Raw genomic sequence first — 21,882 nt, forward strand, 5'->3', positions numbered from 1 at the left:
CAAAGTAAAAAAAAAAAAAAAAAAAAAAAAAAAAAAAAAACCGGTAAAAACCGTTGGCCAATCAGAGTGTGACATCTTTCATAGGCGCCACGTGGCAAGCCACGTCACCCCTATGAGGGGCAGATGATTAGGGGACTTTTACCCAGCCACATGGACCAATGCGGTTCTGCCACGTGTCCTCCATATGGACCAGTCAAGACCCTCCACGTGTCTTCCACGTGGACCAACCAGAGTCCGCCACGTGTCACTCAACGAAGAGTCCAAAGTGGACCAATCAGGGAATAACACGTGGCAGACAGATTGCCAACTTGGACAAGCAGCCTTCCAAGGCCTATACTCCAAGGAAACCCAGTCAAACCTAGGTTTCCCTTAAACCTACGACTGGCTCACATTACGAGACCCTATAAAAGGGAGATGTTCCCCCTGAGGAACATCATTCAGAAATTACTAAACACATGTGTACATTAATTGTTGAGCATTATCTCCAGCTTTAATTTCACTTCTTGAGAGATAAGGCTTAGATTTCGAGGCTATCTGAGATAGCCGTATGATCACTCCTCTCCTAAGAGGAGCCTGATCCCATCTACATTCCGCACTTTTTTACATCCGAACACGTTCTAACTTGATCGTCAAAGGCGAAACTCCCACCTCCAGGAGTCTCCGTTGTTCTGCAGGTACATGCATATGGATCCAGTCTTGGTGTTGTAACACTCCCGTAGGACACATAAAAAACCCCGAAACAATATATTTTAAATCGAACAATTTCACCAATATTATATTAGTCATTACATGCCTACTACATAATTTATATCGTCACAAAATCACATCAATTCCTAACTAATTTTGTAAAATGATATATTTTAAAACTTAATACATAGATAAAAAGTTTATCATAAAATTCAATAAAAAAAAACCCGAGCATTGCACGAGGCACCAAACTAGTTAATTAATAAACGTAGTTATATACTAGAATGCACCCTGTTTAGGGGATTTTTCCCCGCCATGTGGACCAGTCAGCACCTGCCACGTGTCGACCACGTGGAACATTAAGGAGCTCCCACGTGTCATACTCCAGGAGGTCCAGCATGGACAATCGCGCCACGCCACGTGGCCCACTATCTGCCAACTCGGAGAAACGACCAACTAGGCCTGAATCCCGAGGTAAGCCCAATCAGTCCTAGGTTTACCATTTAACCTAGTATTGGGCACGCACTTCAAGGCTATAAATACAGTAATCAGCCTTCATTATACACATTCAGAATTAATTAATCATCTCGCCTAGAGAAGCCTAAACATACGTGTATACTAATCGCTAGACCAGACATAGCATTATTTGCACTCCCCGGCCACTCCTCCCTTCCTAGGAACCAGACCACCCTCTTTACTTTCCGCAACTTTTACTCCACTTACAAGTACTAACTTGATCGTCAGAGGCGGAGCTCCCACCACCCGGAGTTTCCGTTGTTTTGCAGGTACAGGCGCAAGGATCCAGTCCCGGAATTGTAACTCTCCCGCAGGACATCAAAAAAACCCTGAAACATTTTGGCGCCGTCTGTGGGGAGAGTACTTTCGAGATGGAATCACAATTTGTACCGATTCTAAGTGAGAAGCATCCCATGGACAACCCTCTGGTCCAGACGGACCAGGATACTAATGATGAAATTGAAGTCGAGACTCATACGGCCTCTGACGGGACCTTAAGAGCTCGACGCACCCGTCCCACCGAAAGGAGGGAACAGGAGGACTGCCTGGCTGGATCTAGTAAACCATCCGGCCAGCCGCTTGATCATCAACAAGCGGCCGAGGGATCTGCCCCCATCACTAGAAATGAATTCATGACCTTCATGAATAGTTTCAAGGGGGAGATCCAGGAACTTATCAACAAAAGGGCGATCGTTACACCAAAGGAATAGTCGGCCAGAAGACTCTCCCAATATGGGAGGAAGAAGCTTGTAAAGGATCAGGAGGTGACTCCTTACCCTAAGCCTAGGGAGAGGGAGGCGCTAGTGATCGACCTAACTAAGTATCGCTTCCCCTTACCAGGGAAGAGAAAGCCTCATCCGTCATATTCAGCCGAACGGGTCAAAGAGAACATACTGTGATGCTTGAATGTTGCTCGAGCAGAAGAAGAATGACCGACTGTCAGAGTCGGCTTCTACGTCTGATTTCCAAGACAGTCTACATAATACCTTCCTGAGGTATTCAAAATCAAATGATGAGAGCTAGACGGCCGGAGCCTCCTCTCGTTCTGGTTCCCAGAAAAATGCGGCCCCGTATGTGCCTCCTCAACCATACGTTCCGCAGTCCCAATATTTCATGCAGCCTACTCTTTTTGGAGGACAGGCGGCAAGGAATGTCCAGCCTTTGGGCTGGAAACTTAGGTTGATCAGATTTGGAGAACAGCCGTCCGCCTTCTCTAAGGAAATAATAGAGGCTGCCCAGCCGGCCAAAGTAAAAAATGTGTTGGTAGGGGCATATGATGGCACTACCAACCCAGAAGATCACATGATGGCGTACACCAACCTTATGTACCTCCAAGGGTTGGACGAAGCCACATGGTGCAAGTGTTTCCCGGCCACATTGAAGGGCGTCGCCCAACAATGGTTTGGCAACTTGTCGGCCGGGTGTATTAACAATTTCAAGACCCTCGCCTACTTGTTCACATCAAACTTCGCAATGAACATTCCTGATAAGAAGACCACCCTTGATCTGGGGGCCATACATCAGGGAGAGAAGGAGGGAATGCGCTCTTACATCAAGAGGTTCAATCTGATGAGAATTCAGATACAAGGACTACCTGATGAAGTACCTTATGCAGAATTTTTCAAAGGTCTGAAGGACGGGTCGAACTTCAAATTCAATCTCGTCAGAAAGAGGGTGACCACCCTCAAATTCAGGCGACTGACCTCTGTAATGTTGGAAAATAGTCGGACCACAAAAAGTCCGACAAAAGAGAGAGCCGGCTAAAACAGTCAGCCAATAAAGAAAAGAAAAAGAGAAAAGAAGTCTGGGCGGCCGACTCCTTTGAACAGCCGTCCTAGAAGAAGAAGAGGGAGTTTAAGCCATACTCCCCCAAGTATGAATTTAACAAGGATAGCTATGCCATCCTCAAGGAAATCAAGGACCGACTCTCAATTGAGAAGTATGACGCCATGAAGAGTTCCGTCAATAATCGGAACAAAGATAACTATTGCTATTACCATGAGGACATTGGTCATGACACCAATGAGTGCATCAGTCTCAAGCGCCTCTTGGGCCGTCTGGCAGACAAAGGAGATCTCAACTCCTATGTCAAGAAATCAAAGGGTACCCAACACCCCAAGCAGAAACAGGCGGACCAGAAGAAGGCGACACCTGCTGAAATCTCCGATACTGACGAAGCGCCAGTCTATACAATAGCAGGCGGCTTCGTAGGAGGAGGCCCAACTATCCGGGGCAACAAGGACAACATCAGGCATCTAGATGTTAATTCCTTCCATCAGGACGGACCTCCAAAAGTTAATTTCCCGAAGTTGTTATCACTGAGGAAGACTACGAGGGAATCAGGGGGCCGCATGACGACCCCATTGTAATTGAATGCAAGGTAGCCAACCAGAGAGTTAGTCGGATTCTCATAGATACTGGAAGTTCATCTGACCTCATCAGCAACAAGTGCTTGGCAAAGATCAAGTACAAGCTCGACAGCATACACCCAATCTCCCATCCCTTAGTGGGATTTGGAGGAGGAGTCGTACACCTAGTTGGACGGGTGGACCTGCCTATCCGCTTGGGTGAGAAAGAAAGGGTCGTCACATGGTGGTCCGGCTCTTGGTGGTTGAAGAACTATCGGCCTACAACATGATCTTAGGACGACCCACCCCGATATCAAACCCAGTGTGGTGGCATCCGGCCCCAGTGGAGAGACTACGGACCTTGAGCAAGTCAAGGGAGCCGAGCCTGCCCTAATAGCAGCCGACAAGAAAAGAAAGGCCACCCATCTGGAGGCCGAGAGAAAAGAAAAACAATAGCAATCATTGGCCGAGGAACGGTCAGATGAGTTCCGCCCTCAGCCGACTGGTGAACATGTAGACATCGTCCTGGACGACTCTCGCCCTGAGAGAATTGTTAAGGTTGGGACGAATGCTTTTGTTGAGCTTAGTGCTGAACTACACCAACTGCTAAGGGAATTCAAAGATGTATTTGCATTAGAAGTTCATGAGATGACAGGCATAAGCCCGGACCTGGCCGTACATAAGCTTGTTGTGGATCCCAAAAAGAAGCCGGTCAGGCAAAAAAAGAGGAACCATGGTGATGAACGAAGCCAGGCAGCGGTCGCTGAGGTTAAGAAATTGCTGGACGCAGGATTCATTCGTCAATGCTACTTCCTGGACTGGGTAGCGAATGTAGTACTTGTCAAAAAGTTGAATGGGACCTGGCGCATGTATGTAGACTACACAGACTTAAACAAGGCGTGTTCAAAAGATAGTTACCCGCCCCCAAAAAAACCCCTGTGGAAGAAAGATCAAGAGAAGACGGCCTTCGTCACAGATCAAGGGTTGTTTTGCTATACTGTCATGGGGTTCGGACTAAAGAATGCGCTTGCAACCTTCCAAAGAATGATAAATACGGTCTTCTTCAACCAAATTGGAAGGAATGTGGAGGCATACATAGATGATATGATTGTTAAATCTAAACTCTGGACGGACCACCTAGCTGACCTTCCGAGAAACGTTCACCACACTCAAGCGGCACCAGGTCATGCTCAATCCCAAGAAATGTGTTTTGGTGTTGAGTCTGGGAAGTTCCTCGGATTTCTAATCAATCAAAGGGGGATAGAGGCTAACCCCGAGAAGGTATAGGCGGTCACAGATATGCAGTCGCCCCGCATTGTCCGAAAAGTCCAAAGGCTAACGGGGTGCCTGGCGGCATTGGGGAGATTCCTCAGCCGGTCGGGCGACAAGTGTCTTTACTTTTTTCAAGCTATCAAGAAGAAGACCATGTTTGAATGGGGGCCGGATGTAGAGGCGGCCTTCTAGAAATTGAAACAACATTTGCAATTCTTGACAATTTTGGTCAGCCCCCTACCCAAGGAAGTACTATACATGTATTTAGCAGTCTCTAACCATGCTCTTAGTGTCGTACTCCTTGCAAAGAGGGACGGCTTCCAGCTCCCAGTCTACTTCATCAGCCACGTCTTGAAGAATGCCGAGTTACGGTACCCTAAGGTTGAGAAGTTTGGCCTTGCCCTCTTCACAGCAATTAAAAAATTAAAGCCTTACTTTCTGGCACACCCGGTTGTGGTTTACACCGACCAGCCAATCAAGCGGCCACTGACAACCATGGAGTCGTCAAGCCGAATGATCAAATGGGCAATCGAGATCCAAAGTTTAAAGATCACTTTTAAGCCAAGGAAAGCAGTGAAGGGGCAAGCATTCGCTGAATTCATAGTGGAATTAACCAGGCCGACTGATCTTGAGAATTTTGAGCAGGTCTGGAAAGTCTATGTGGACGAGAGCTCTACAATAAATGGTTGTGTATCAGGCGTCACATGTCAGTCCCCTGAAGGGGACAGGTATGAGTACGCCCTACGGTATAAGTTCCAAGCCTCGAACAATGAGGCAGAATATGAAGCCCTTTTGGCTGGCATCCGCATGTGTAATGCACCCAGGGCAAGAAAAATAGCCACCTGTTCTGACTCACAACTGATCGTAAGCCAATACCATGGTGACTATGAAGCCACACATCCGACTATGATCAAGTACCCAGAAGCGGTAAAACAGGAGGCCGAGACACTTGAAGAATTTCACCTAAATCAAGTGCCCAGGTCCGAGAATAACTAGGCAGACGCCCTTTCTAAACTAGCACCATCAACTTCTTGCGACACACCAAGGACAGTTTTCTGGGAAGTAATGGAGAAACGAAGCATCGAGGAGGACCCCATTGGGATCCTAGACAGAAGCTCCACCTAGATGGATAACATTTGGGCATACCTACAGACGACACCCTGCCGGCTACACACTCAGAGGCGGTCCTACTGAAAAAACGGGCATCCAACATTGAAATGAATAAAGGGGAACTCTTCAAAAAGGGCTATCTCCAGCCTCTCTTCAAATGTGTCACCCCGGAAAAGGGGCGAGAGATCTTAGAGGACTTGCACTCGGGAAACTGCGCCTCCCATGTAGGCGGCGGGTCCCTAGCTCGTAGAACTAGGCGGCGGGGATATTTCTAGCCAACCCTGGAAGCAGACACTATGTGAAAAAATGCGACAAGTGTCAAAAGTTTGGCAAGCTAATCCATCGCCCGGCCACTAATCTGACGGCCATACATAGCCCCTTACCATTCGCCAAGTGGGGCATGGATGCCTTGGGTCCGTATACACCAACAACAGGCGGCCGGAGATACATCCTGGTAGCAGTCGACTACTTTACCAAATGGGTAGAGGCCGAGGCTATCAAAGGTATCAAGACCAAGGACGTTATCTCATTCATTTGGAGGAAAGTCATTGTACGATTTGGGGTGCCTATGTCAATGGTCTTTGATAATGGTCCTCAGTTCGAGATGCCTGTTCTCAAGAACTGGTTGGGGGATCAAGGAATTGCATACAACTTTGCATTAGTTGGTCGACCCCAAGCAAACGGCCAGGTAGAAGCATTCAACAAGATTATCTCTAACGGTATCAAGAAAAAGATTGAAAAAGCAGGCGGCCTATGGGCAGACGAACTTCCACATGTTCTCTGGGCCATAAGGACGACTGAAAAAGGGGCGACTAGGGAAACCCCATTCCTCTTGACCTATGGGGAAAAAGTTGTTCTACCCATTGAGCATTATGAGCCGACTCTTCGTGTCATGCTGTATGACGAGGCGGCCCATTGGGAATCCATGTGCCTAGCATTGGACTCACTCCCCGAGCGTAGGGGCAACGCAACCTTACGCCATGAGATCTACCGTCTGAGAATGACAAGAGCTTATAACAAGAAAGTACACAGGTGTCCACTGAAAGTGGGGGACTTTGTGCTACGGAAAATGGAAGCAGTTGGTAGGGCTAATGAGTTAGGAAAGCTAACTCCCAATTGGAAAGGACCTTACCGGATCTATGAAGAGGTTAGAGACGGCACCTATCGCCTGGAAACACCAAAAGACCGGCTCCTACCTAGAACGTGGAATGTAGACAATTTGAAGAAGTATTACTTCTGAATGATGTAATTGTACAATGGTTATTAATAAAACATGCAATTATTTTCAATTTTGTGGTCAGTAGAGGGGCATGCCGCCTGTACATTTACAGGCGGCTACTCTTAAAAGTGTATTTTACTCCATTAGAGGGGCATGCCGCCTGTACTTGTGCAGTCGGCTACTCTCCAATGTGTTATTACTAATTAGAAAGGCACGCCGCCTGAACCTAAAACAGACGGCTACTCTCCTATACTCCCAAGACTAAGGTAACTTAGCATCTACGTTCACCATAAACCAAGCAAGGCCAATGGCCGGATGATCAGCCCAGGCGCCAGGCCGACTAATCTTACCTTAAAATTAAACTAATACGACCTGTCCCAACATCATAGCAGGCGTCCGGCGACATCCCTCCAGATGAGATTCGCTGTAGAGAGCAGCTCCCTTTTGGGTGGAATAATGCTCTATAAACTAAACAAACGGCCCCAAATGACTGTCCCCAAGGACAACCACTTAACCGTTTACATTTGAGACAAAGATAGCTACTACCACTAACCGAACCAGTGGTAATCAGTTTACATCTGAGTCTGATGACCACTTGTCACTACTTGGGATAAATGTAGGCGGTACCTCTTGACTTAATAGCCAACAAACATTGGCGAATCAAGGGGACCAGCCGGCCTCCGCCGCCTGGTACCTCTACTACTCAAGCTGGAGTGACGGAGACTGTGTAAACTCCAATGTTAACTCATAGTCACTCTCTCAAACTTCGTATGAAACTTAAAAGGTATGAGTAGTCCGCCTGTTCTCTTAGCAAACAGAGGAACTCCAACCACTATTCCTACTAGGTTAACAACCTTTGAGTTAATAACCAAGCAAACCTTGGCGAATCAAGTGGATCAGCCGGCCTCCGCTGCCTGGTTTCCCTACTATTCAAACCAAAGTGGCGGTGATTGACAAACCTCAAGGTTAACTAGTCGCCCTCCCTAGTACGAACCTAAAAGGTGTGAGAGATCCGCCTGTTTTTTGGCAAACAGGGGCCCTCAAACACTATTCCTAATAGATCAGACAAAAATTACTGCCTGAAACCAATACAGACATAGATATTCCCACCAGGCGTTCCGTTTACTTACGACCTGTTTCCACCAAACTTGGAAAACAATTTAAGTTAAAATAGGGGCCCAACCACCTAGCTAGCCATAAAATAGGGCGACTGCTCCTCAAATAGGCGGCCACTCACAATGGATCGGGTCAAACGCTGGCTACCATTGGGCAACCTGAACTACGTCTACCACGACCATTGCTCAAAACCCTCAAGACAGCCGCCTTTGCCCAAGTGCAACCAACAGGCGGCCTGGGTAATGTCCCAAGCTTGTAAGGGAAGCCGACTGAACTCATGACCGACTGACTGTTTGAGAACCAATCAGTCAGTTGCAATGCCCACTAAGATGTCTTCTATACTTGGCAACATTTAAACATTCAAATGGCAAATTTTGATGCAAAAAGAAAGACAACAAGTAAGAACAGTCGGCATGATAAACAAGCAGCTATTAAAGACATTCTACACGGCAAAGGGTAATAACAAGACTAAGGTTGCTGGATAAGACGACTAAATAGTTGCCACATTCATTCATAAACAGCCAGCCATGTAGGCCGGCAAAATATTCATCAACCCCGACCCCTTGGTCGGGTAAAAAGATACAAGAACAAACGGCTCGCAGGCCGAAGAAGAGTTGAAAAAAAAATAGCTTAAGCATTGGAGAGAGGGGTTTCATTAATGACGGTCGCCTGATTGGCTTTAACAGCGGGCGCCTGCTCCTCTAGCACATTCCCTTGTTGAGGCTCGTTAGCAGGCGGCTGCTCTTGATTGGCATCCGCCTCCTCTTTATCAGTCTCCCCCTCATTAACGTCCGCCTCCTCCTCCTCTTCATTCACATCCTCTCCATCAGAAGAGGAGTCGGCCGCCTGAACCTTCGCTTCATCCTCATCCGCCGCCTGCAGCATTACTCACCTATTATACTCTTCAGTGTAGGCAGCGAATTTGGACTCCCATTGCTCATAGGCCAAGTCTGGGAAGAGGGCAGTCCAGGTCATCTTCATGATGGTCGAGGAGTCTTCCATCATATCTTGGGCCAGGGCCATCTTCTTAGTCTTTGCCTTAGCACTGAGTTGCTTGGACAAGGTCTCCTCTTGGCTGGCCAAGCGCTCCTTGAGCTTTTTGTTTGCCTTTTTGAGCTCTTCGGCTGCATGTTTTACATGTTTAAGCGGCTGCAGATGATCCTGAAGATCCTTGACCGCCTTCTCCAGCTTTCAATTTTTTCTTCTTGGCCGCCTCCAATTTGGTCTTGACCTGCAAGGTGGCGGTCGCCTGATAATACAAGATGTCAGTTGTCAAAATCTCATTTTGGGCAATCTGAAACATTGCCCAGTCACAATCAGAGGCGGCCATAGCCTTCGCAGCCTTTACCTCCTTGTTCTTTTCATTGATGGGGTGGCGGAGACCATGAACACGAAGCAAGGCCTGTGAATTAACAAAACAGGCGTCAAAGTTTTTCAAGAAACAGGCAGCACTTAGATGCCAATGTTGCCCAATGTCGAAGAAAATTCATCAAGTCTACCTCGGAGAGTAGACCCATGATAGAGTCCAAGTCAAGGGTGCCGACTCCCCTGACTGATTCCCTGTCATTCGAGGGAATGGCCTTGACCATAGACTTGGCCATCTGGACCAAGTGGGCTCCTGATGGCCGCTTGTAATAAGAATTATGGAAAATTTATCAGATGAGGGAAGCAACAGGCCGCCTGACCTAAGAATGTTTAAATAGAGAAGGTAATCTAAGAAATCAGTTATACCTCTTGGAGGTCGGGTGTCCCTAGGGACGGTTGTTTGTTTCGCCCCACTTTGGGGGGTCCGCGCCTGTTTATCAGACGGCTGTTTTCTAGAAGAATCAGGCGTACCCCCAGCCGTCTGCTTTCGAACCTTGGGGTTCGGTTGCTCCGAGGGAGAGGGTCTGAGTGCCCCACCCTGCAACAAGAAGTCAAGATTAAAAAAAAAAGAAAAAAAGAAAAGTAATGCAAAGAACATGACCAAGTTTTGAAGGCTCACCTTGGACGTTTCCTTTGAGGGAGAGTCGGTAGAAGGCCGCTTCTGGTTCATTATAGCCGCGCGAAGAAGGGCGGCCGCCTTCTTGGAAGTAGAGATCTTGTCCATGGCTTTTTCTGCAAAGGCATCTCAGAGTTAGTAGAAATTCAAGCAAAACAAGAATGTAAGAACATAAAAGGGGCCGACTACCTCGAGGGGTCCGTTCACTAAGGCCACAGGCGGCCAAGAAATACTCGTCATACAGCCAATTGAATTTGGGTATGCAGTTTAAGGGGATTAACTCTCGTACCCCTGTAGCAGAGTTGGCTCTAATCTCTACTTTGAAGAGACCTTGATCAAGGATCTCCTCCTTGGCTTTACGAGGAATAGGCGGCAGGCTAGAGCCGCCTGCGAGGAGAGGCGGATCCCTGTTCCACCTATTGTACCTCTTGTTGATAAGTTTGTCGGGGCTAGAAACAATGAAAAAGGTGTTCCTCCAGTCCTTCCCCTTGTTCTCCTTTTCCCTTGTCATCAAGTTGCCCTTATGGCTGGAAATCTGGTACCAACCCGTACAGCTTGCTTTTGGGGTCCGGCTCATATAGTTCATTTGAGCGAACGCTGCAAAATTTGGTTCAACCCCATACATTTCACAGCCGGCCACAAAGCGCAAATGTTGGACCATGAGTTTGGGGCCAACTGCCAGAGCCCCACCTGGTACCTATCTAGGATTTGTTGAACCGTCGGATGCAAGGGGAACCTCTGCCCAGCCTTAATGGCCGCCTCGTAGCAGCCAAAACAGGCGTCCCCATAGCTGGATCCGTCAGGCCAGACCACTGTGTCTTCAGCATCCGGCACTGATAATAAATAATCTGGGCCCATTACATGGTCGGCCTGAAAGGTCCCTAACCTCTCATCCATGGCCTTAATTCGGCCTTTTGGCACATGAAAATAGTAGGGAGTGTTCGATTCCTATGAGAAGCAGACGGCTCATCCCAGCCGACTCCCTTTTCAACCGCATGAGACGTTATCGCCTCATGAAGACGAGAATGCCTCTCTTTTGAGTCTAGAGACTGTCGGCTGGATGAGCTTGACTCAGATTCACTAAAGCTCTTAGAAGAGGCCGACTCCTCTTTCTCAGAGAGGGCCGGCTCTTGGTCGGACATATCTACAACCATAGGACTGGCCGCCTGAACCTCAGATTCTTCTAAAATTGAGTCACTTGGAGTGCTTGGGTCACCAGGTGAGCTATCCGAGAGCTCGCTCAACTGAACATAATATGAGGAGCCGTCTGAATTTATATATCTGGCCGTCCTCTTTATTTTGGCCATAATGTCCTGCATAGACACAGAGACAGTCGGACTTGGAGCACAGGGCAAAGATGGGTCCAAAAAGGGGCAGGCGGCACTCCTAGTCCTAGATTCAGCCGTCCCCGGTGACCGACTAATCACTAAGTTAGGTCGTGTCGGGTGCTTTTGGGATACCATATTTTCAAAAGAAAAATGCAAAGAAATGAAAAGAGCAAGAGCGAAACAAACGGTTACCTGAAGTATGTTTTGAGAGAGGAGAAGGAAGCTTTAAGCAGCCGATCACCACAAACCAATCGGCTAACGTAAACAGTCGATCGAATGTCAGTCGTCCAGAAATCTCAGAGCACAAGTTTAGGGTTCCGAGTTCTCTTGCAAAGTTTACAAAATGTGAACAAACGACTTGGTCAACATGCCCTTATATAGGGTTATTCAAGAATTTTAAGGGTCACGCCCTAAATTCAAAAAATAGGCGGCTTATCACAGGCCGACACCTGTCACAGACCGTCGCCTAGTTACGAGTCGACACCTGTCACAAGCATCATGTGACAAGTCACGTGACCCCTATGAGGGGCAAATGTTTAGGGGATTTTTCCCCGCCACGTGGACCAGTTAGCACCTGCCACGAGTCGACCATGTGGACCATTCAGGAGCTCCCACGTGTCATGCTCCAAGAGGTCCAGCATGGACCAATCGCGCCACGCCATGTGGCCCACTATCTACCAACTCGGAGAAACGACCACCTGGGCCCGAATCCCGAGGCAAGCCCAATCAGTCCTAGGTTTACCATTTAACCTAGTATTAGGCACGCACTTCGAGGCTATAAATACAGTAATCAACTTTCATTAAACACATTCAGAATTAATTAATCATCTCGCCTGGAGAAACCTAAACACACGTGTATACTAATCGGTAGACCAGACTTAGCATAATTTGCAGTCCCCGATCACTCCTCCCTTCCGAGGAACCAGATCACCCTCTTTACTTTCCGCACCTTTTACTCCACATACAAGTACTAACTTGATCATTGGAGGCGGAGCTCCCACCACCCGGAGTTTTCGTTATTTTGCAGGTACATGCGCAAGGATCTAGTCCCGGAATTGTAACTCTCCCGCGGGACATCAAAAAACCCCGAAACACACCCCCTCCCAAAAAGCTACTCGTATAAATTTTAAAATTGAAATATTTTAAGCGACATGAATTTTCTTAGAATTTATTACAAAACAAAAATCTATACTTCGTCATTTTCTTTAATGTTACAACATGGAGGGAGCACAAAATAATAGGTGGCATAAAAATTAAAGGAAGTGAGAGAGAGAAAATTACAAACTCGTACATGGGATGATATTGCAAGCAGGGGTGGATCTATTCATGAGCACAGTTGTGCACGTGACTCACCAATAAAAAAAAAAAAAAAAAAAAAAAAAAAAAATTGATGTTTGTTTTTTCTTAAAATAAAATATCAAAGAGACCCCTTATTATAGATAGGCGGTCTCTTTGATGCTGTTATTCCTACAAGAGATTTGCGCTGCGAAACTGCGTTAGACCCCGACACCTGTTATATTTTTTTCCTTAAAATATCTAAATAACCGGTCTCTTTGATGCTGCTATTGAATTTCTTGATTTTTTGTGTTGGTTTTTTTTTCATTAAAGAGACCGGTTATATTTAATAACCGGTCTCTTAAGTTATCTCACTTTTTTTTGTATAGTTTTTTAATAATTTTTATTTCTATTTATATCCTATATTTGTGCAATTATTTTAAATATTTTCCTACAAATCTTATCAATTAAGTACAAAATTATAAAGTTCATTTAATGTAATAGCTTGATAGTACTATTTGTTTGTAACATGTTATTTGTAATACTTTCGACTTGTAAAATTGAATTTTTAAGTACTATTTGGTTGTACTCGTAGTATGGATTTTTGTGTCCTATTTTTGGATTGAAATTAATTTGGTTAAATTTAATTTTTTATATATATATATAATTTTAGATTGAAATTAATTATGAACAAGATTTGGAAAAAAAAAATTGTACTTTCACAAGTGATCAATAAATGATGGTGACTCACCATCTAGGAAATCCTGGATCCACCACTGATTGCAAGCATAGAATAAAGTAATAAGTGTTCATATTGCCGAAGAGTACATTATGAATTTGAAGTTTGAAAGGCGATACCTAAAATGGGTATCATAACTATTACATAAAAAAGATGAACTTTCAGTGGCAATCTAATATGTTACCATGTATCGCGTCTCATACTACTATAACAAAGCATAAATATAACACACATAATGTTCAGGGACGGACCTATTCATGTGTCTGGTGGTGCACGTGACTCACCAGTTAAAAAAAAAATAATGTTGAATCAAAGAGACCCGTTAATATAAATAACAGGTCTCTTTGATGTAAAAATATCAAAAGAACTTTGACTCTGTCACCTATCACTCTCTCAATGTGTTTTTTTTGTTCAATATCAAAGAGACCAGTTATTAAGATAACGGGTCTCTTTGGTGTTGCTGCGTATTGTGCTGCTTTCTTTAATATTTAAAGAGATCGGTTATATTTAATAACCGGTCTCTTAAGTTATCTCACTTATTATTATTATTATTATTATTATTATTATTATTATTATTATTATTATTATTATTATTATTATCATTATTATTAGTTTTAATAATTTTTGCTTCTATTTATATCCCCCAAAGCTTATCAATTAAGTAAAAAAACATAAAGTTAATGTAATAATTTTATAGTATAATTTGTTTGTAACATGTTATTTGTAATACTTTTGATTTGTAAGATTGAATTTTTAAGTACTATTTTGTTGTAATATGGATTTTTGCGTCCTATTTTTGTATTGAAATCAATTTGGTGATATATATATATATATATATATATATATATATATATATATATATATATATATATATATATATATATATATATATATATATATATATATATATATATTTATGTATATATATATATATAATTTTAGAATTGAAATTAATTATAAATAAGATTTGGAAAAATAAAAATGTACTTTACAAATGATCAATAATTGATGGTGACTCACCACCTCAAAAATCCTAGGTCCGCCACTGATAATGTTAGATATCATAAGCTTAATAAACGTTGCAATATTAAAGGAACTGCGAAATATAAAGTCAGACCTCTATACAGAATCAGCAGGACCAGGCCGTCTAATCAAGTTTATCGATATGCCCGTCTAGCCATTCGACGCAAAAAGTTGTATAATCCACTAATAAAGGTAAAATATGTTAGGATAACGGCAGACAGCTAATTATAATCATTCATCCCTAACTTCAACAGTATAATCTAACTTTAAAAATTAATCCTCCAATAGTTGCTACAGAAAATTTCTGACAAACTCAGTGTAAGTCAACATTTTACAGGGATTTGTTAGTTACATGTTTCCAGATTGATGATGATTATCAAACATTTCAGTTAGATTTAGTCAATTTTAGCTGTTTCTATTAGAGTGATTTGCTAAGACTGAGAACTGCAAATGTTCATACTGAACTGTTACAATAGTGGCAGCTGGGAACTTGCTCAAGACTCAAGAGGTTGGCTAGAGCACTCCATCGGAGTGTTCACTACACAGGCTGACTCATCCCTTCTGTTCCTGAAACAGAACACTGAGTAACAAGGATGACACGATTGTTTTGCAGGCCTGCAGAACACTGAATAACGATAAGGATGAAACGATTGTTCTGTAGGCCTGCAGCTAATTTTCCGGGTTACAAAGACATTTGATCATCAAATCACTCTGCAATTCAAAAAAAAAAAAAAAAATGATAAACAGTACAACATATGTCAAGAAATAAATACAGATTCCAGTGGATGAGAGCTATCGAAAGACGTATATGACACAAAGCTAATTTGGAGGTATGAACATTACATATAGAACGGAAATTTTCTTCGTTGATATACTCCCATGTCAAAAAATCAGACAGATTCCAACAAACAAAAGCAAAAATACACGAATAAAACTGATCATCAACCACAGCAGAAGCATGATGGCATGCAGATATCAAATAATCAATTTCACAATATGGCACTTATACAATGTAACAAAATAGTATATACAAGTACAAGCAGCAACTGCAAGAAGCCAGCACTATATATCAATTCTGGTAATGTATTAAAATTCATTATATTAGTATATTAATACACCAATAATTGCAAGGTCAAGCAACTCATATGATTAACTATCTATCTCTATATGTATTTGATCTGACATCATGATTTTGAAACGAAGGATATCCATATGGGAGTATTCCTTCATTGTTCCTCGGGAACTGGCTGCCCATCATCTGGTGTGACGGCATATGTGGGAAGAAGTCTGGAAAGACTAAACTTGTCAATTCATTAGAATTACCAGAAGATATGTTGGTGTTAAACTGAAAGTCAAATCTTGGTTGCCTATTAGGGATATCCGGAGTAGAGAAGAGGGACTCAGCACCAGGACTACTAAGCTGGGAACCCAACGGACAGGAAATATATTGGTGGCCTTGTACTGCAAGAGGTCTTGTGTCAAGAGCAGAAATGGTTAGTTCTGATAAATGATTTGAACTTGGTAACGTACTCTGAATGAGAGATTGACAATCTGGAGCAGATGGCACTCTGAAAAGTCCAGGACATCCAACAGGAATGTTTAACCAATCGACATCGCCGTTTGCTGGAACAGAAGTTTCAATTATTCTGCCAACAGATATCTTGGTGTCTGGAAAACTATTAATTTGTTGTTTAATTAGTAGCTTGGCTTCATGAAGGGCCTCTAGTACTGTTTTCACCCTATAAGATGGTTCTTCATGGGGTACAAGTGAACGAGAGTCATCTTTCCAAGGTGGTTGTAGTTCACAGGAAACACTACCACTGTATGATGGGTCATCATGACCTGCTTGTAATGATTGTCTAGCTGCGTGTTCCAAAGATTGATTACTATTCGTTGCAGAGAAAGCAAATTCAGGAGCAGGAGATCCACTAGGCTGCATCTCACTGAATTTATGTTTCTCTGTACTACCACTAGTAGCATCAGGGGATAGCTTGAAACTATTGAAATGGGTTATTGATAGTTTTCTTCCTACAGAATTGGTCTGCGTCCCAACTTTGTGGTCATGGCAAGCACCAACGTCGACGAGTTGAGGAACTGTTTCTTTGTTCTCGTCTCTCTCCTCTGTGACATCTGAATGGCTACCAGGTTCACATGAATCCTACAAAATTCAACGCCATGCACTATTAAGGTTTAGATTTATCAGGATTTAAAGAAAAAAAAGGGAAGAAATTCTACATTTTAGCCATCGAAATCAAATTGAATGTTGTATTAATTAAATACAGAAACATAGAAAAATAACAATGTACAAGCTAGCATTAATCCCAGCTTACTAATGTTCAGTAGTTTAGCTACGTAACATTAAAGTAGTTTGACAACAGATATCAAACAGCTAGCCATTAGTTAAGTTTGCTGATTGTTACACCAATTGCTAAATTTACTGAAGAGATCTAACGTCTTCTATGTAGTTTCATCCCATATGTAACAAGCACCAGATACCACTTCAACATATACATGGCACAAATAGAAAAAAGCTGGTAAAATTAAAGAGGTTAAAAATACAATATCGGATTACTTTCTCACATCCTCTTTAAATAATCTTTTTGAACTTTTGATGTTTCTTCAAATTTGGTCTCATCATGAACCCTACAAACATGGGTTTTACAAATGAGTTGAGGATTGAACAACTAAACATTATCATGCAATGGGGTGATACCTACATCATCATCTAAACAAGGACTTTGAAATATAGAGAAAAAACCATATGCAATGAAATTTTGGGATAAGAATTATAATAATAAAAAAGTATAATAGCATACTAACATTATTCTCTCCATATTTTTCTTCCCACTCTCTTTGATCCTTTTCCTGAGCTTCATAACATTTTATGAGTTGTGCTTGATGTTGATGAGCTCTTTCCATCTCACCGCTACATTCATATTCATGCGAGGAACTACCAGCATCATATTCCCGTGCTTGAGTTTCAAAGGAGCAAGAAACTTTATCCTTTCCAGAACCTCTCTGACCGAATCTCTCAGGAGATTTTCTTGATCCCACACTCTGGAAGTCCAAACAATCAAGACCACGGTCCAAGCAGTCCATGGCATTGCTATCTTGAGCATTAGACATACTAGAATCATGTCTGGGCTCCTCAATTGTTGACCTGACAGCATAAACCAAAAAACTGTTGAATATTAAAATTCACAAATTCCCTAAGCTTTTTTTATTTACAAATTTCACTTTGACCATATTATGTTTCTAATATATATGGAATCAAATATCATCATGTAAGATGTAGGATTCATCTCAATGTATAATTTCAAAATATTAAATTTTTATAATTTCACTTATTTCATTAAATATATACATGGTTTAAAGTTGTGCATTGGAAAGCTGTCAAGCCAAAATTGAAACCCTTACCAAAAACAGAGAGTACTAGATATACTTTTCAGCAGCATCATATTATATCCAACTTCTGTGTTTAGTTTGAAAGATAGGTTATTGTGTGGTTGCATCAACACTGAGTATTGTGCCTTAATATACAAAGGTGAATGAATACTTATCATAATCATGACCTTTATCCATAGTGACTTTCGGTCTTGCTCAACGTGTTTCATGAGTTTTGCTTGCTACATGAATCTCAATAGAGATTTGGCAAGGGTTTCAATTCATCATACACTACTCTTCATACTCACCTAACATAGTTTGGTTTCCCCTTGGAATAACATTAGTGTGGAGTGGTTATCTACTGCAGCTTGATACTGTAATTGAGTTGGCATGGGGCTGAATGCTTCTATGCTGTTAGGTATTGCTAATTACATTAAATTGTCTTCTTGAATTCGTCAGTTTTACCAAAATAATCAGGTTGAATCAAAATTATACCAAATGAGGCATGGCCTTTGCCTAGTGGTTAATTCATGATTGTTTAGAATAACTTTTGTCTAATTAACTTCACTTTAGGACTTCAACAAGTTGAATAGTATTGATAAGGCTGCAACTTATTCACCGTGGGATTGATAGCTAAATACAATTCCAGCAATTGCAGCCTAAGTCAATCAATTTACTCACCTAGAGGAGATCTTCAGTGCCAATTACGAGCAAGGATCCTTTGGCCGTAAACAAATTAAATGATGCTATGTACACAAAAATGAACTTAATATATGTATAACTTTTATCATCAAGAATCAAAACAGCATCAATTTTGGGAATGACTACAAACATGTACCTTGATTCTCTTCTTTTGATCTGGCGGCATGATTTATCAAGGCGCTGCCTTGGAGAAGAGTTAACTTGAGCAAGACTAGTTTGGCTTCGGATGGAAGATTTGAGACCTTTCTTGTCCAGCAGTCGAGTACTATCCTTGCGACCTTTCCAAGACAATGATCTACCGGATGAAGGGGTAGACTCCGGCTCCAAACCTAATGGCTCCCTATCATTTTGCTCAGTTTCCAAAGGGCCAAACGCCTTATTGACCTTGGTTGTATCCCCATTATCCATATCAGAATCGTACTGAGATTCATCCTCATTGGAATCGGACTCATAAACCTCAGAAATGTCACTGACCCCAAGACTATCTAGATACGAATATACATCCAGAGCTGCCTTCTCTGCCCTTTTTCGCCGAAGAGTTACAACTTTCAGCTGATCTTCTAACTCCTTAACCTATGAATATTGCATATCAAACATGAAAAAAGTAATCTACAAAACAAAAGCACTGTACAAACCCAAACAACACTAAAAACTAACCCTTTTTGCAAGCTCATCAGCTCTCTCTTTGGTTGCTTTCGAAATCGATCTTTCTGAAAGCAATCTCGCCCGAAGATATTCGATTGTAATCATCCGTGAATCCCCTTCACCATTTGATCTAATTAACGTAATAAATCAGTCAATCTTTTAGCATAGCTCCCTAAACTATCACTCATAAACACAAATTAGCAACTCGGGAGTAATTTCATCCGAAAATCATGGTTAAAAATTAATAATTCCAGCTATGTATCACAAAATGTGCAATCAAAAACTTCAACACAAAAAAAATAAAAAAATAAAAAAATAAATAAAAATAAAAATAAAAATAAAAAGAATTGGGGAAGAACCCTAAAGATAATTTAAGCTAATTATAAAAGAAACAACGAACGAACACTAAACCCATTATTTTAATTGACACAAAAAATTGATTTAGTTTAGCTAATAATTAAACCAAATTTGCAGAATATAAATAGAGTTGATCATTTCACCTTTCATCTTGTTTAACTTGACTTTTATCTGAAGTATTTTGCATATTGAGGAGCTCAAGAAAGCAACTTCACAACTCTTTTGGAATTTCCAAATTGGGATTTCGAAATGATCAGTCGAGCCAAAAGTTGTATCAATCTAGTAATCTACGCATGAAAAATGGATTGAAGTTTCACTTTCATTTCATTACAGCAAAGTGCAGAGTAGAGAGAGGAGACGGAAAGTTCTGCAGTTGTCAAAAGAGAAACAATTAAGAAGAGTGGTGTTAGACTAACGTATTTACTCCGACCCAGTTGACTATTAACATACTTTTTTCTTTATTTATATATACATATAACCAAATTATAATGTTCATCCGGTCCACATGCTTCCCGTATCATTAATGGCATTTTCTTAATATTTCAATTTTACAAAGTGATTTCCAGTTTCATTTCTAAAAAGTAAATGAAAAGTTAGTAAAAGCAAATAAAATCAGTTATAAAGTAAATAAAATTGCCTTAAAAGTTAAAAAACTAGAAAAAAGTTTTAAAATCCGTGAAATTACGAAAATGCCATTAATGAAAGCGCGATTAAAGGCTGGATTGGTTCCTAATTCCTATTATTCACCTTGGTTCTCACATGATCTCACTAATATATATATATATATATATATATATATATATATATATACATATAGCTATGGCAGTACAACAATCTCTTAGAAATCAATCAAGCAGACACTACTGACAACTTCATCAAATCAAGCTAAATTCCAGAGACAACAAGGAACGAGGCGATGCTCAAGCAGGTCCGAGTAAGTCATCCGGCCAGCCCCAAGCGGCAGGACAGTCTGCTCACATCACCCGAGACAAGTTCATGAAATTCATGACAAGTTTCAAGGGAGAGACGAAGGAACTGATCTCCAAGACTGACGTTTTCTGCAGGTACAGGCATTTAAAAAGGATAATTCAGGATCGCAAAATGTTCAGAATCATTCTCCGTCCCTATTGATCTACTTTGACTTTTGTTTTCGAAACATACGTTTCTCCAAACTCAGTCAAAGTGGGGGCTTCTGTAGACACCTGATTGTGTTTCCCCAAAGACCAAACCTAGTAATGAGTACCTTTCATGTCTTTGATTAACGAGTTTGATAAAAAGTTGAAGACTCTCGTGAGGTTTCCTTAATCCTTGACCTTATATCTAACCTTGCCTAAAATGTATTAATCCAAAACATTCATTTTGTGTCTTTAAACCCTAAAAATCATTCATTTCGTGTGCTAAAAAATCATTCATTTCGTGTCCAAATTATAAAAACGTCCAACCCAGATTATTTTGTTCCATAATCCTAGTCCAATAATTGTCTATTTGAATGGGGTTGGAAAGAGCTTCCCAACAATATATTACAAGCCCAAATCCGACTAAAAACGAATAAGTTATGGCCAAAATACTAAATCGAGCCCAAAACCGAGCCTAGGTCCACCTTATCTACGATCAAATTATCATATGAGGGTCCAAATATCTAATTACCAATCCTAAGTTAGTTAGGAACTTCTAAGATCCTCTAGAAGATTCTAATCTATCCGTGCCGAAAAGATAAAGATCAAAGAGTTCGACATTGAATAAGACATCTCATATGATAATCCCCATCCTGTTCGTATTCAAAGACGCCCGGATATATTTCACAAATCTAATACCATTAGAAATCAAACTCCATACAAATTTAATTATCTTCTAAACCAGGGCCCGACGCCTGGACCAACGCTCCGTGATGGTCCTAACTCGGCGAGTCAATACCCAACGCGGCGCGTCATAGTTAGTTTTACTTCCATTCAAATTTTGATTTTTTCTAATCGTACAGACTCTCTTTTTTCCCTTTAAACTGAGGTCGTTTTCCCCGTTTCTAAATCAGCTAAAACCATCAATCATAAGCTATAACTACCTAGATCCAATCATCATCAACACTCCTTATCAAACATCCAATATTCTTAGCCTTAGCCTAAACACATCCTTGATACTCTCCCAAATCAGTAACAATACTTCCTTTGTGAGATACGAATACT

At 41.8% G+C, this 21,882-nt stretch overlaps 1 protein-coding gene across 1 annotated transcript; it reads right to left on the minus strand.

Moving 5' to 3' along the window:
* Positions 1 to 15,555: 15,555 nt before the first annotated feature.
* On the minus strand, positions 15,556 to 20,154 carry LOC110698364. The gene is made up of 5 exons (XM_021875777.1): positions 19,846 to 20,154; positions 19,358 to 19,475; positions 18,837 to 19,273; positions 17,435 to 17,774; positions 15,556 to 16,772 (listed from the first exon to the last, which is right to left on the minus strand). The coding sequence occupies exons 1-5, from the start codon at positions 19,887 to 19,889 to the stop codon at positions 15,768 to 15,770; spliced, it is 1,944 nt and encodes a 647-aa protein (XP_021731469.1). The 5' UTR covers positions 19,890 to 20,154; the 3' UTR covers positions 15,556 to 15,767.
* Positions 20,155 to 21,882: the final 1,728 nt, after the last annotated feature.

Source organism: Chenopodium quinoa, unplaced genomic scaffold (assembly GCF_001683475.1).
Source record: "Chenopodium quinoa cultivar QQ74 unplaced genomic scaffold, ASM168347v1, whole genome shotgun sequence".
Lineage (NCBI taxonomy): Eukaryota > Viridiplantae > Streptophyta > Magnoliopsida > Caryophyllales > Amaranthaceae > Chenopodium > Chenopodium quinoa.

Excerpts from the sequence above, each read along its gene's own strand:
- LOC110698364 (XM_021875777.1), bottom strand. The coding sequence starts at position 19,889 with ATGCAAAATACTTCAGATAAAAGTCAAGTTAAACAAGATGAAAG. Across the intron at positions 19,274-19,357 it reads CTGATGAGCTTGCAAAAAGG|GTTAAGGAGTTAGAAGATCA; the intron begins GTTAGTTTTTAG and ends CAATATTCATAG. Across the intron at positions 16,773-17,434 it reads AAAAATATGGAGAGAATAAT|GATTCATGTGAACCTGGTAG; the intron begins GTTAGTATGCTA and ends TGAATTTTGTAG.